Below are 13,010 nucleotides of genomic sequence, written 5' to 3' on the forward strand. Positions count from 1 at the left end.
TGTAACTCCAACATTCATGACGAATTTTAATTAAACCCATAGAATATGATTGTTGCGAAGAGAAAGCTTTTGGCAGATGCTGGATCACAAAGGCTGTTGCACCATTTTTTTAAAAAGCAATCATCGATTATGGGCTCATTTTAAAGAATGAAGCACCAAACTTGAAGGTAGATATTTATTGAATACTTTTTTTTTATAGTAAAAACAGGATGCACCAATAGAAAATGATAGCATTTCTTCACAATTTCCCTAAATTTGTAGTTTACGTTATCAGGTGTTCAGAAACACTTGAAATGTATTTTTCAAGTAATTTAGCTAATCAATATTCAAGTAACAAGTCTTCCCACCTTCTACTACCCACCCACCAGGTGAACTGTTTAGGTATGGTATTAGATTAGCATGGAATAGTTTAATAATATACCATACCCCTTTCCCAATTGACACCCTCATACTCAACCCACACACCCACCCAGAAAAAAAATATATAGTTCCACAATCCATCAACCCAACTGGTTTTCATGCTAAGGGAAAGTTTCCATCATTCAACAAACAACATTGTTATTCACAGTTAGATCTGGAACTGAAGAGCAGCTAAATAAGGACATTTTTATTAAGGAATTGTTATTATCATGTGACAGTTTATTTATTTGGTTCTCACATCTGCTGCATAAAAATAATATTTTATGGATGAATACAAATCTTACATATTTACTAGCTTCCAAAGATTCAAAAATTGATGAAGGTAACATTAGGTTTATGTCTTAGGCAAATCTGCAATAGGAAATCTTGATTTCATTCAGGTTTAAACCATGTGTTACAATAAATATGAATATTCTCATCGATGTTTAAACTTTCCATTCATCATGCTAGAACATGCAAGTGCCAATATATCAATATTTGAACATTGATTTACTTTTATTAAGATTTACATTTTTATAATTCTACTAAAAGAAACAATTGCATGCAAGACCAAACTATTTTACTCAGTGTGGAGAAACAAATCCAAATTATAAAACTATATGAAAACTAACATTATATAACGCTTATCCATAAAAATGTTGCACACACCATCTTTCATATATGCATGTTAGGATTGAGGTAACTGGCACTTTTCCACCATCTTCCAAAGACATTATGGGAAATTAACTCGAAAAAATATCTTTATCGGAAGAGTAATCTAAAAAGAAAACGAGACTCAATGTAAACATAGTGATAACACTATTAAGCTTAGTTTCCATGTTTACTAAAACACTCAAAAAGTTTTCAAATTTGCAGTATAATAAATATCAAATTTTACAATTTTCGTAGGAGAATTTTTTGCAAGTTCTTCAATATCCATTCCAAAAAATTCTGCTAAATTATCAAGATCAAGAATTTGGTTCAGAGTGTGAAGGAGACCTTGGTATAAGATTGAAACATTACGTTTATGGTGTGTTTATTTGACAATAAATTCTGCCTTGGTCAGCATTTTGAGTGTTTTGATAAACATAGGGCATTTTAACGACGAAAATTACAGAAGTGTTTATTAAACACATCCTCACTTTCTCACTGATCACGCATCACCTAGCAAAAAAACAGTTGGCAGGTCAGATAAAGTTGAGTACATACATTAACCATGGTATCATCATTAGTATAGTCTACTTTACATACTGATAACAATCTGTAGACAGATTAATGAACTGATATGAAATTTGTCATGATAACCAATAAAATGGCAAGTATTTTGTGAAGAACCCAAATGCTTAATTCACCTCATTAATTAATATATTACTGAGGGCTTAGGATTCGAGCCTAGAAAGAATCTGCACATCAGAAATTTACATGACAAAACAAGAATACAAGAACCAAACATTTATATCCAGATTCAGGTTATTTATGGAAATTTAAATTTGGTAAAATGGTGAGTTCATATGGGCTAATACTAATACCAATAGTGTGTTGATTTTCTGTTATTTACGATATTTGAATTATTAGAAGAAATTTTATTACATACTTGCATGCTATCTTCTAGTGTGTTTATGTTCCCTGATTAACCACTGTGCACAAATGGATGTAAATATTATTTCAAGAGAAATGTAAGCAAAATCCACTCCAAGGTCATGGTTTTTCCACTCATCTTTCCTACCCTATTACAGTGTTGCTTACTCTAAGACCCTGTCACTGGAACTAAATAATTTGTTTCTTTTCTATTAAAAGTAAGCACCAAAATATTCTAAGTGAAGTGGAACTATGGCTTCAGATTTTCAGAACACTTTATCTTTTGATGGAGCATGCAGAAAGCAACAAATCCATTAGAATATTCTATGAGAACTTCGGAAAAATCTAAGCAAGCAGCCTCTCCTCAGTGCAAGCTACTGCAAAATATCACTTGCATCATCTCAAAATAATTTTGTTTACTGTGTAATATGCAGCAGTAAAAAATATTATAAAAGCTCAAGAGAAAATTTGGCAGTTTTTTAATGTGTGAATCTTTCTATTAAGATAAAACTGATGCAAACAATCCAGGAATCAAACCTGAGACCAGGCATGTATCTAGAAATATGTTTTGGGGGTCCAAACCAAGTGCCTCTGGAATAATAATAATAATGTTTAAATTTTAAAAAAAATATATGAAATCAAATTAATACTAATTACAATACCTAAATTAATATTTTATTATTACACGATTAGGTAAAAAGACTAAGAATAGAGATATAACGGCGCATATTCATTATGTAGCTTACCTGTAGTTAAAATCGAAATAACTTGCATAAAAACAAGCACACTGGCAATGAAATTAATGTCAAATAGATGAATAATTGAATATGTATAGAATAACAAAAATGATGTTACATGTAGTTGGAGAAAAGTATGTTTCTGATTAAAATTTTATGCATATTATTTTGAGTAGTAGTGTACATAAATCTTCTTTGTAATGTCATTCAAAGCCGTATGATTCCAATATAATCCTTGTCTTCCAATAAGTTCAGAGGAAATTATACAACAAATGCTAAACGAGTATATTTTCATTATTTAATTTTCGTACTTAATAAGTCTGTCAGGTGTGTGTGTGTGTGTGCGGTGGGGGTCCGGACCCCCTAAATATGTCCTTCAAAGCCGTATGATCCCAATATAATCCTTGTCTTCCAATAAGTTCAGAGGAAATTATATAACAACGGTAAAAGAAATAAATTTTTCATTATTTAATTTTAGTACTTGATAAATCTTTCGGGGGGGACCCCCCTAAATACGTCCTTGCCTGAGACTGCTTGTACAAAAGGCAAGAGTGGTAACTATTTGGCCACATGGGAACTCTCCCTCTAGTACTTCATGATACAAAATGTGATGTTTGTAAAACATGCGAAACCTTCAAGAAGGTGTCCATTTTTAGGCGCTGTATATTACATGAAGAAACTAATGATAAGTATGTGGAATGATGTATTTTAATAATGATAAGTATGTGGAATGATGTATTTTAATTTTGTTAAGAATACAAAGCAAAAATAAATAAAATGTAATGTATTCCATGGATTGATTGTTGTTTAACTACTTCAATTTACAAGGTGCATTCAAGTTCTAAGGTATCCTATTTGTTTTCATGAATTGAAGCAGTTATATATTGGACAGTTGTTTGAGAAGAAGCATCTATTCTTGAAGGTTGATGAGGCCAGATGGCAGCATGATACAGCTCATAGGAAGCTAGTGGCGCTATCTAACGACTGACATGTTTTTGATACTAGAAATGACATCATTTACATTGAAAGAGCAACATGTTGTTATCCATTTTCTTCACCTGCGTGGAGTAACACCCACCTATATTCATCTTCAATTGACAGACAAACTGTGACAGTGTACTGGACATGAAAAATGTACGTTTGTGGCTGTGACAGTTCAAGGAAGACCGAATGTCGTGTGAAAAAAAACAACAAAAAAACAAAGCCTTGGTAAAGGCGTTATACTCACGAATTGTTATCCTAAGGGTACCACAATGACGGGTATAAACAATGATACGGTTTTGTCGACCACTGTGCTTTCAGCATTGCGAGAGAAGCTGCCGGAAAAGGCTGCAGCTGTGTTCTTTCATAAGGACAACACATCTCCTCATCGAGCGGTCATTGTTCACACGTTTTGCACTGAAAACAAATTTGTGATTCCACATGATCCCTCCATACTCACCTGATCTTGCACCTAGTGATTTTGGGTTCTTTCCGATGCTCAAGGACAGTATCTGTGGTTTCACATTTTCAAGCTGTTTCACTCTTTCATCAAGGATTTTTCAGTACACAAAACAGACCCCTAAAGAAGTGTTTGCAGAGGCCATGCTATTGTGGCATCAGCTTTGTGAAAAATGTGTTCGTCTAGAGGGTGATTATGTTAAGAAGTACCAGCAGTTCCAGCTTTCTGAGATGAGTGCTTTTTTCAAAATAGATTAGGTGACCTTAGAACTTGAATGCACCTCGTAGTAAAAAAATACACATCATGAAAGTAACAAACTTACCTGAAAGGATAGCGAGACTTCTTTCCAAATATGGAAAGTAGCAAACTGAAGAAAACAACCAGCAGAACAACACCAAAAAGTGAAAGATTTCTTTTCATGCTTGCATCTTTCTTCAGGGAAGCTGCTTCGATAAGGATCACCATTCCAGCTACTGCAGCAGCATCTAAACATATTGAGGACAAATTCAAGTCATGTTTGCATACAGTGATAAATTGTCAATGTTTATGTCTGCATCATTTAATTGGAATGAAAAAGAGTTGTGTGGAAAATCAAATCTGTTCAAGAAACAACTATCAGTTGACAGTTGTTGGTTGATTTCTGATACTTAAATAGGGTTTCTGCATGAATTTTGTTCATAAACGTGAACACTTTCATGAAGATTTAATTTCAAACAGTTGCAGCAAACTATTCATAAATGTTCATCATTACAGTTCCATGTTAGTCTACTCAGGCCCGTAGCCAGGAATTCTTTGTAGGGGGGGCGAAGTCAATCCTAGAGGGGGCAAAATTTTAATATATTGTGTCGCATTGGCAGATGTAGCAGGTTACACACTTGCCCCCCCCCCCAAAAAAAGAGATAAGGAACAGAAAAGGAATGATATCTTGAAACTCAATGAACAAAAAACTTCGAGCAACATCAAAAAGCAATATTTCGATAATGACCTTTCCAGATTGCCAAAGAATATAAAGTTTAACATAAATAGGCTAATAGGGACTGTATCTACTTGATATTTACAGGTCGATAATGTTAATAGACGATTAATATGTACCAACAGCTTTGGGCCTCTCTGCAGAACTGATTAAGGGAGCCCTTTATAAATCATGCTTCATAATGATTCCCTCTAGTTTTCAGTATGAAGATTTTTATTCACAAAGGAATCTAACAAGAATTCAACAACACCATTGTGTTGTGTTATGCAAGAAAAATCAAATTACTTAAATAATAATGGTTACATATTATCTACACTTTGATGAATTGTGTAAAAATTTGTAATACATTTTTTGTAGGCCTACTTGCTAAAACATTAAAACATGGGTCCCTTACTCCACCACGGATTCTATTTGCTTCAAATGAAAGACTCTTGCATCATTACAGACAATGTCTGTCTACTGGTTACGTTAATCAGTTTGCAAAATATTGTGTTGTTGAAATACATGTGTTTGACACCCGAAAAACAAATAGGAATCCCTTGATTGATCAATGACTTCTTGGATTACAGTGTCATCATTAACATTTTATATCAAGTTTTATAGAAGGAAATGTTGTATCCTCTTTACATTATGAAAAAATCTTCCTTAATGGCTATGGTACGAAACCGAACGATATAAGGTGCCTCCTTAACCTTACCCCATTTCCGCGGCACAAGTTCTCTGGGCTGTATCACCATCACTTTTTGAGCAGAAGCGTACAAACCCCAATTATCAGGGTTTTTCATTATGCTGATACTGATTTCTGCCAGTCACACAATGGCTTAAGATATATGAATAAAATTAGGAGAGTCCACTCCATAGAAGAAGAGTTGACATAATTATTTGTCAAAAAATTAGGTTGTGCCTGAGGTACTACAGGCACAATGAATTGTCATTTTCAACCTATATTCATAGGGTGCCGCCTGATAGCACCGACAATTTTCACAGTCTGTACAGGACATCAAGGCAAGCAAGTTTTCTCAGTCACTATTTGCTCGTCTAATTCTTCTTTCGATGTTACAAGGAATCGAAATATGGCATCTTCTGTCCTCAATGTATGCAATCCCATTGACAGCTTCACAGTTGCAAATGTCATTTATTTTTACTGCAGTTTACAATACTGAGAGCAATATATCAGATGCTATGGAAATGATATCATGAAAACAGTCAGGGTTAATACTTAACTTTTCCTTTATAAACTGGATATCATAACATACGCCTATGTTGCTTATCTTATTCATGTATGCGAGCAAAGCGAGCAAGAAAATTTTACGAAATGTACTTTCATTTGTATAAAATTTGAAATCGAGGGGATAATTGCCCCTCTGTGCCCCCTGCAAGTGCCTTTAGCCATCTGGAAGGAAAATGCAAGAAACACTTGAAAACTAATTCCATCTTGAGTATCCATTTGTCTTGCTATTCTTAGAGTCTGCTAGTCAGGTTTCTTTACTTCAATGTTTGCCCCCCCCCCTAGACTGGACTTCCTTCCAAGATTGGGGGGACAATGCCCCTGCCCCCCTGTGGTTGCAGCACTGTTTGTAAGTGCCTCATCATAAATTTCACGTCAACACTCATTGTCACGATTAGCTAGATGTGGCAGAAAATCAACGGTAAGTAAAAAAAATCAAATATGCACTTCCTCTCTCTATCACATGAATCGCTATTACCAAAAGGTAGACTTAAGGAAACAAAAAATTATGCTGTTGAAACTTCACAGCAACACATCCAAGAAAAACATCCAAATACATTAGGCATTTTTAATACAAGACTACTCAAAATGTCACAACTGTTCTAGAAAATTGAACTTTGAAAATTGCAAAATCATTTCACGAAGTCTGAATCTGGAAGGGAATTTTTCCCCAAATCCTGATACGACATTATATGGAATCCCACACACCTTCATAAATCACAAAATCAATAAATGTCTTTGTTATGTTGCTAGACTAATACAGGATATAATTGTAAAGATTAGTGAGAATTCCAGGTAGAAATGTGTTCTGTATTTTTCACAGGGGGGGGGGGGGGGGCAGTTGCCCCCCCTACCCCCCTCTAGCTACAGGCCTGAGTCTACTGCAGTGGCGTGGTGACTTTTTCAAAAGTGTTACTGGCCATCAGACGTTATCATCTCCACCCTACCCCCACCCCCTCCCCCTCAAAAATATGCCTTTGATCTAGATTTTTGTTCATTTTGTTGTTCTTTTTTTTTTTTAATTTGCTCAGTGATTTAGCCACAATCACTCCTAGAAAGAACTACCACTTACGAGAGAGTTACCGTGAAAATCCAGTGAATAGTAGTCGAGCCTTGTCAACCATCTGTGTTTCTTTGCAAAGAGGTGAAAAGGGGAAGAACCACACATTCGGATCAGTTTGACTAGCTATCACTAGCTTTCAGCCAAGATCCGGGTATCAAAATGAGATCATAATCTATTCTAAGTAGCAAAGTCAGTTGGCCATCTAACTTGAAGCAACTGGCAAATATTATTTCCATTTAGAAAGTTCATTGAAGAGCTGTTGGGTGTGTATTAGTCAGAAACATATGCATTAACAAGGATACAAATTACTATGATCATGTAGGTTTCCAATAAAAATTGTCCATGAGATGAGGGATATATTAATATTAATTCTCCTCTTGGTGTCATTTGAGCAACAGGAGCATCACGTATATGATTCCACATTGTACCAGAAGTCATCATAAATGTAAATAACTGAAAAAAACAAAAAAACATTGTTATTAACTTCAATACAATAAAATATATGTTATGCAAAAAAGCATATATTAATATTTCTTGAATTGGCAATGTGCATTTATGGTGCTTTTTATCAAGCCCTGTAACTCATCTGAGTGTTAGTGACAAATGCTTCTACATGAGCATGCAATGTTAATTGGGCATTATCCTTTGTCTAGTGCTTTTAACAATATTTATTCTAACACTACATTTCGAGAGAGCACATCTTCTCTCTTCTCAGGTGAAATTTATTTTGCCGGTGGTGGGAATCGAAACTACAACAGACCTGTGATTTTACTACAAATCCGGTATGCTAACCAAGTACTAGATGGCGACTCCCTCTGGAATCCTGTACTAATGTTTGCTCCACTTATGCTACTATTTCTAATTTTTGAGTAGAGGGGACCATATTTGCTTGTATTCTACATATTTCAAATCATGCAAAGATGGTATTGCTGCCCTATAGGAATATCATTACTACTAAACTCTATGTAATAATATATTCATTTAAGTGATTAGCACAATATGACACAACCAAGTACAGGGTGACAATTAATGAAATATGAAATAAAACCATCATAATTTCTGAACGGTGATGACGTCCAAACTGCGTGGCTGGCCACAGGGCATGATGGGAATTCGTATGCGTATGCGCACGCAACGTGTTGATGTCGGCCATTTGCAAGTGAAAATGTCCTGGAGGAGTATTTTGGGGACCGCATTCTGGCTCTGGGGTACCCAGAGGCCACTGGAAGGGGGCTATGTTAAGGACAAGGTGGGTACAGAAATAACCCCAAAACCATTGCCGAGCTGAAAACTGCCATTCAGGAGGCCATCGACACTTCAGCGGGTAATGCAGAATTTTGCTGTTCGTCTGCCCCACATCATCGCCAGAGATGGCAGACATATCGAACATGTCATAACCTAAATCCGAATGTCTGTAGTGCCGTTTACATGTGCAATACAGTTTGTGTACTACGTGGTTTGTCACTAATTTCCGTTTTATTTCATATAGTTCATTAATTGTCACCCTGTACCTCACTATGTCAAAATATGAGATACAAAATTGAATACATAATTTAGTATTATAATAATTAAACATTAGTTTTGACATCCATTATAATGATTGTAATTTGATGAACATATCACATGTAGAGGAATTCATTTTTAGTTGCCCATGATACCAGAAGATGCTTTTTGTGCAAATAATAAATAAAAAATAAATTGAAAACTTTTACTCTCATCATCACTCTTCTACTTTTACTACTATGCTACTAGTTTCTCTAATTCCTTTGACAACCCTCTAAATGCATTTCTAAAACTGATCCTGCTAGAACATTACATTAAGAGCGTTACAACTAATGTCATCCTCACATAATTCATATTTAATTAAAAATGCTGGCATACCAAACAGTTAATAGCCCACATTGTTGTGCTATTAAGATGACTCAGGTTATATTTTCTACAGAACAGTGCTGTTGCTAATAAAATTAGAATATATGAAGTTAGATTTCCTTTGAAGATCCATTCTGGCAACATGCTAACCTGAAATAAAAATATAGCATACATGGCGTAAACATTTGAATTATTTCCATGTGTTCAATACATTCGTTAGTTTAAAATACTTTGCAATTATCCATGCAACAATCCCACAGAAGGAACATTGTTTTTATAAATAAATCAGAAGTTCACAAATTGCATTAGTTTAATTTAAATGGCTCATCATACCCTTTCAATATTTTTTGGTCACTTCTCTTTTATCGATAGCCGGCCCCTGTGGAGTAGTAGTTAGCACATCATGCTACGATGCCAGGGGTCCCGTGTTCAAATCCTGGCCTGGATGTTTGTGAGTGTCCATTCATCAATTTCATCATATCATCATTCATCCCAATCTTCGCAAATTAGCCAAAAGTGGCACAAGAAGCGAAGTAAAATAAAGCAAATCAATCAACCAATCTTTTATCGATACCCCTCTGTCTCTGTACGAGGTGGTTTGCAGAAAAGTTAATTCTGTAGTGTAAAACTGTTATGTTCATAATATTTCAATTGTACTCAAATTAGGAAATAAAATTATTTTTACTGTATATTTTATAATTTTATATATGCGTGATCTTTTATCATTGTTGGCACATTAGAAGCTTTCTTGTTTGCCTGTTCATCTATATAGAAATATAAGTTATTAAGTGAAAATGTACTTTTATATTTTCTGAGTTATGTCTGTAACAGTATGCTTTTTATTAATACATATACGTGGGTTGGAAATTTAATAGTGGCAACTATTTATTCTCAAATGATACAAAAGAGATACTTCTGTAAAACTTTTACAGCCCTTCGATGTTGTCACCAGCATTATGTACAACTGTTGCCAGCGATGTGCAAGTTGTAGTATTTCAGTAGCAGCGCCTGTTCTGTTGATTGTTTGAATGGAGCGGTGTATTGCCTGAAGAATCTCTGGAACAGTTCGGAAGCTTCATCTTAGGGATCAAATCAAAGTCACTGGGGCTGGTAGAGCATCTGCCAGCCCCATCGAGCTAACAAATCAGCCACAGGTTCCAATGCAGGTCGCAGGTTATGTTTAAAAACTGAACAATAGTACTGCACATTGACGGCCTGTCCTGGAGGTACGGTGAGAATCACAAGAACTTTAATATTAGTGGGGTTCTGATTACACAACTTTAGACCAGGGACTCCAACGATACTCTATTCCTCACATCACTGCGCATGCACCTAATGTTGGAAGGAAGAATCAATTTACTGGGAGGTAGCTTAGGTATCAAACTAACATGTGGTATAAGTGAGAAGCATCAGTTCAGTTTCATGGTGCATATACAGCAGTGTTGCTACTATTAAATTTCCAACCCACAAATAAATAATAATTACAATGTGTAAAATACCTGTCACTGGTAATCGTGAAAAGTAAAATCAAAGCTTTCATATGATTACTTTAAAGAACACACAAGGTCAAACTTTCAAAATCTTTACGGTGTACAAATATAAAATCTGAGTATTGCACTTGAGTATAGGGGTGTTTTAATTTAACCCTTAAAGACCAAATGAATTGAACTGTGTGTTTGTTATTTTTATCTTGGATTGTGTATTTTTACACGTACGTTAAAGCTGACAAATGGAGTAGTATACAAGTATCTATCATATTGCACAAAAAAAAAGGATCTATGCATTTCTAAGTTTGCATCATCTTTAAATTTAAGAACATATTTTATTCCAACAGCAATTTAATATTGTTCTCAGGAGCCAAAATGTAAGAGCTACATTTATTTTATTTATTTTTGTAAGCACTGAGAATCAATTCTCTATTTCTAAATGCCTGCACACTTGGTTGAATATAATTTTCCTTCTTGGCATGTGAGAGATGAAAGTGTCTTTCAAGAACGACAGTTTTATCATAAATTAAAATAACTCAATAGAAAGTAAAATTCATAAAATATGCATGCACAATTGTCAAAAATCATTATTGACAGCTTAATATACAGACTAGCATTAATAACATTTTTACCTATGGATAAAAGTAAATATTCAATCACAATTTTGCAATGATAATGTGCTGTTTGTTTCTATTCTGTAAATTAATTTGATTCATAGCCACCAAAGGAGGGTGGATAACAGGCAACTTAATAAAGGGTGTTCATTGGGTATTGGCTGGTTGGTTATGTACAGGAATGAGAGCTTTTAATTGAGGACATTAGAACAAATCAAACAGTTGATTTCATAAAATTCATTTCAAAAGGTTTGATAACTCAGGAATATGAACAATCATTTAACATATTCTTTCATGAATTTTACTATAATGGAGGTCAGAATCAATCAATCAAAATAAAATATGATTCATACATATACATAGCAATATTCTGAAGCAGTATAAGTGAGCTGTCGGAATTCAAAATCCTCAAAATGCCTTCAAAGAAAAGAACACATAATAGTTAAAACGTTTCGAGCACATAGGCGTAACTATGCAGGTGCAAGGAGGGCACCTGCCCCCCCCCCCCCAAATTTTCAGGTTTATGAAAAATTTACAAGCTAATGGTACTTTTGTTAACCTCCTGGAACCTGAGGTGTAAAGTAATGAGTAAATTTTACGATTTTGCAAATGTAACAGTTATTTGTCAAATAATCCTGGATGGTATTTTTATGGGCTTGAAAAACTTTTTGATTCTGCCCCACCCCCAAAGTTAGGTCCCAAGTTATGCATATGGCTGAGCTGATACCAATGTATCGGTTGGAATTTATTTAGAGATACTTTTCTTTCATGGTGGCTGACATAAATACCATACAACACTTTCATGGAGTTTAATTATTCAAATTATGCAAAATTCGAGGTTTCTTTTTATTTTGTGCCAGTTTTGTGTGAAAACGGGATTTTGTGATTGCCTAAAATGTATTTTAATATTCTGATGTAATTCTCATATGTTTTAAAGCTCTTGGTAAATTGATGCATGTAATTGGAGTGAAATATTTACGAACAAATATTAATAAAAAATTTGAACTTATAATTATTACAATTTTCAAGCATTGACATTGGTTCAAAACGGTATTCACTCAGCTTCTGTGTTATATATTATTGTTAAAAGGTACGATCACAGTACATGCAATCATTTTGACTTAATTTTTTTTAACAGATGATGGAAGAAAATATGCAGTCAGTCTACAAAAGCGCTATGCATAAAGCTGACCTCAACAACTTTAGAAATTATTACATTAAAGCTGACCTCAACAACTTTAGAAATTATTACATTTCAAAGTTAGTCTTGATGCCAGAGTGCTAACTAAGAACTTTGCTTTCATCATGTAAATCTGTCCATCACACCAGAGTTCATAAAAAAATTCAAAATTTCCCTTTCTCACGTTAGTCGATTTGTTCACAAATGCCATTGGCCTGCACCAAAAAATCATTTTTGAAAATAATTCTCAATTTGGAAAAAACAAAACAAAAAAAAACCCTAGTATTCTCAATTCTGAAAAATTACATCCGTTTAGAATCGAGTGAATCATTATATGGTTTGCTCTTGCTGTTGTTTTGATATTTTCATGGCACCATAAATCTATTTTCTATCACAGATATCAAGACAATGGTAAAAGCAACAGACATCAAAATAACAACC

General features: G+C 34.5%; 1 protein-coding gene across 1 annotated transcript; it reads right to left on the reverse strand.

The window, feature by feature from the left end:
- Positions 1 to 962: 962 nt before the first annotated feature.
- On the reverse strand, positions 963 to 11,501 carry LOC145985378 (dolichyl-diphosphooligosaccharide--protein glycosyltransferase subunit TUSC3-like). The gene is made up of 5 exons (XM_083119337.1): positions 11,408 to 11,501; positions 9,301 to 9,438; positions 7,722 to 7,872; positions 4,478 to 4,640; positions 963 to 1,177 (listed from the first exon to the last, which is right to left on the reverse strand). The coding sequence occupies exons 2-5, from the start codon at positions 9,430 to 9,432 to the stop codon at positions 1,162 to 1,164; spliced, it is 462 nt and encodes a 153-aa protein (XP_082975463.1). The 5' UTR covers positions 9,433 to 9,438; positions 11,408 to 11,501; the 3' UTR covers positions 963 to 1,161.
- Between the last annotated feature and the right edge of the window lie 1,509 nt (positions 11,502 to 13,010).

Source organism: Lepisma saccharinum, chromosome 3, assembly GCF_977018435.1.
Source record: "Lepisma saccharinum chromosome 3, izLepSacc3.1, whole genome shotgun sequence".
Taxonomy (NCBI): domain Eukaryota; kingdom Metazoa; phylum Arthropoda; class Insecta; order Zygentoma; family Lepismatidae; genus Lepisma; species Lepisma saccharinum.

Excerpts from the sequence above, each read along its gene's own strand:
- LOC145985378 (XM_083119337.1), bottom strand. The coding sequence starts at position 9,432 with ATGTTGCCAGAATGGATCTTCAAAGGAAATCTAACTTCATATATTCTA. Across the intron at positions 7,873-9,300 it reads TGTGGGCTATTAACTGTTTG|TTATTTACATTTATGATGAC; the intron begins GTATGCCAGCAT and ends TGTTTTTTTCAG. Across the intron at positions 4,641-7,721 it reads CTACATGATCATAGTAATTT|ATGCTGCTGCAGTAGCTGGA; the intron begins GTATCCTTGTTA and ends CAATATGTTTAG.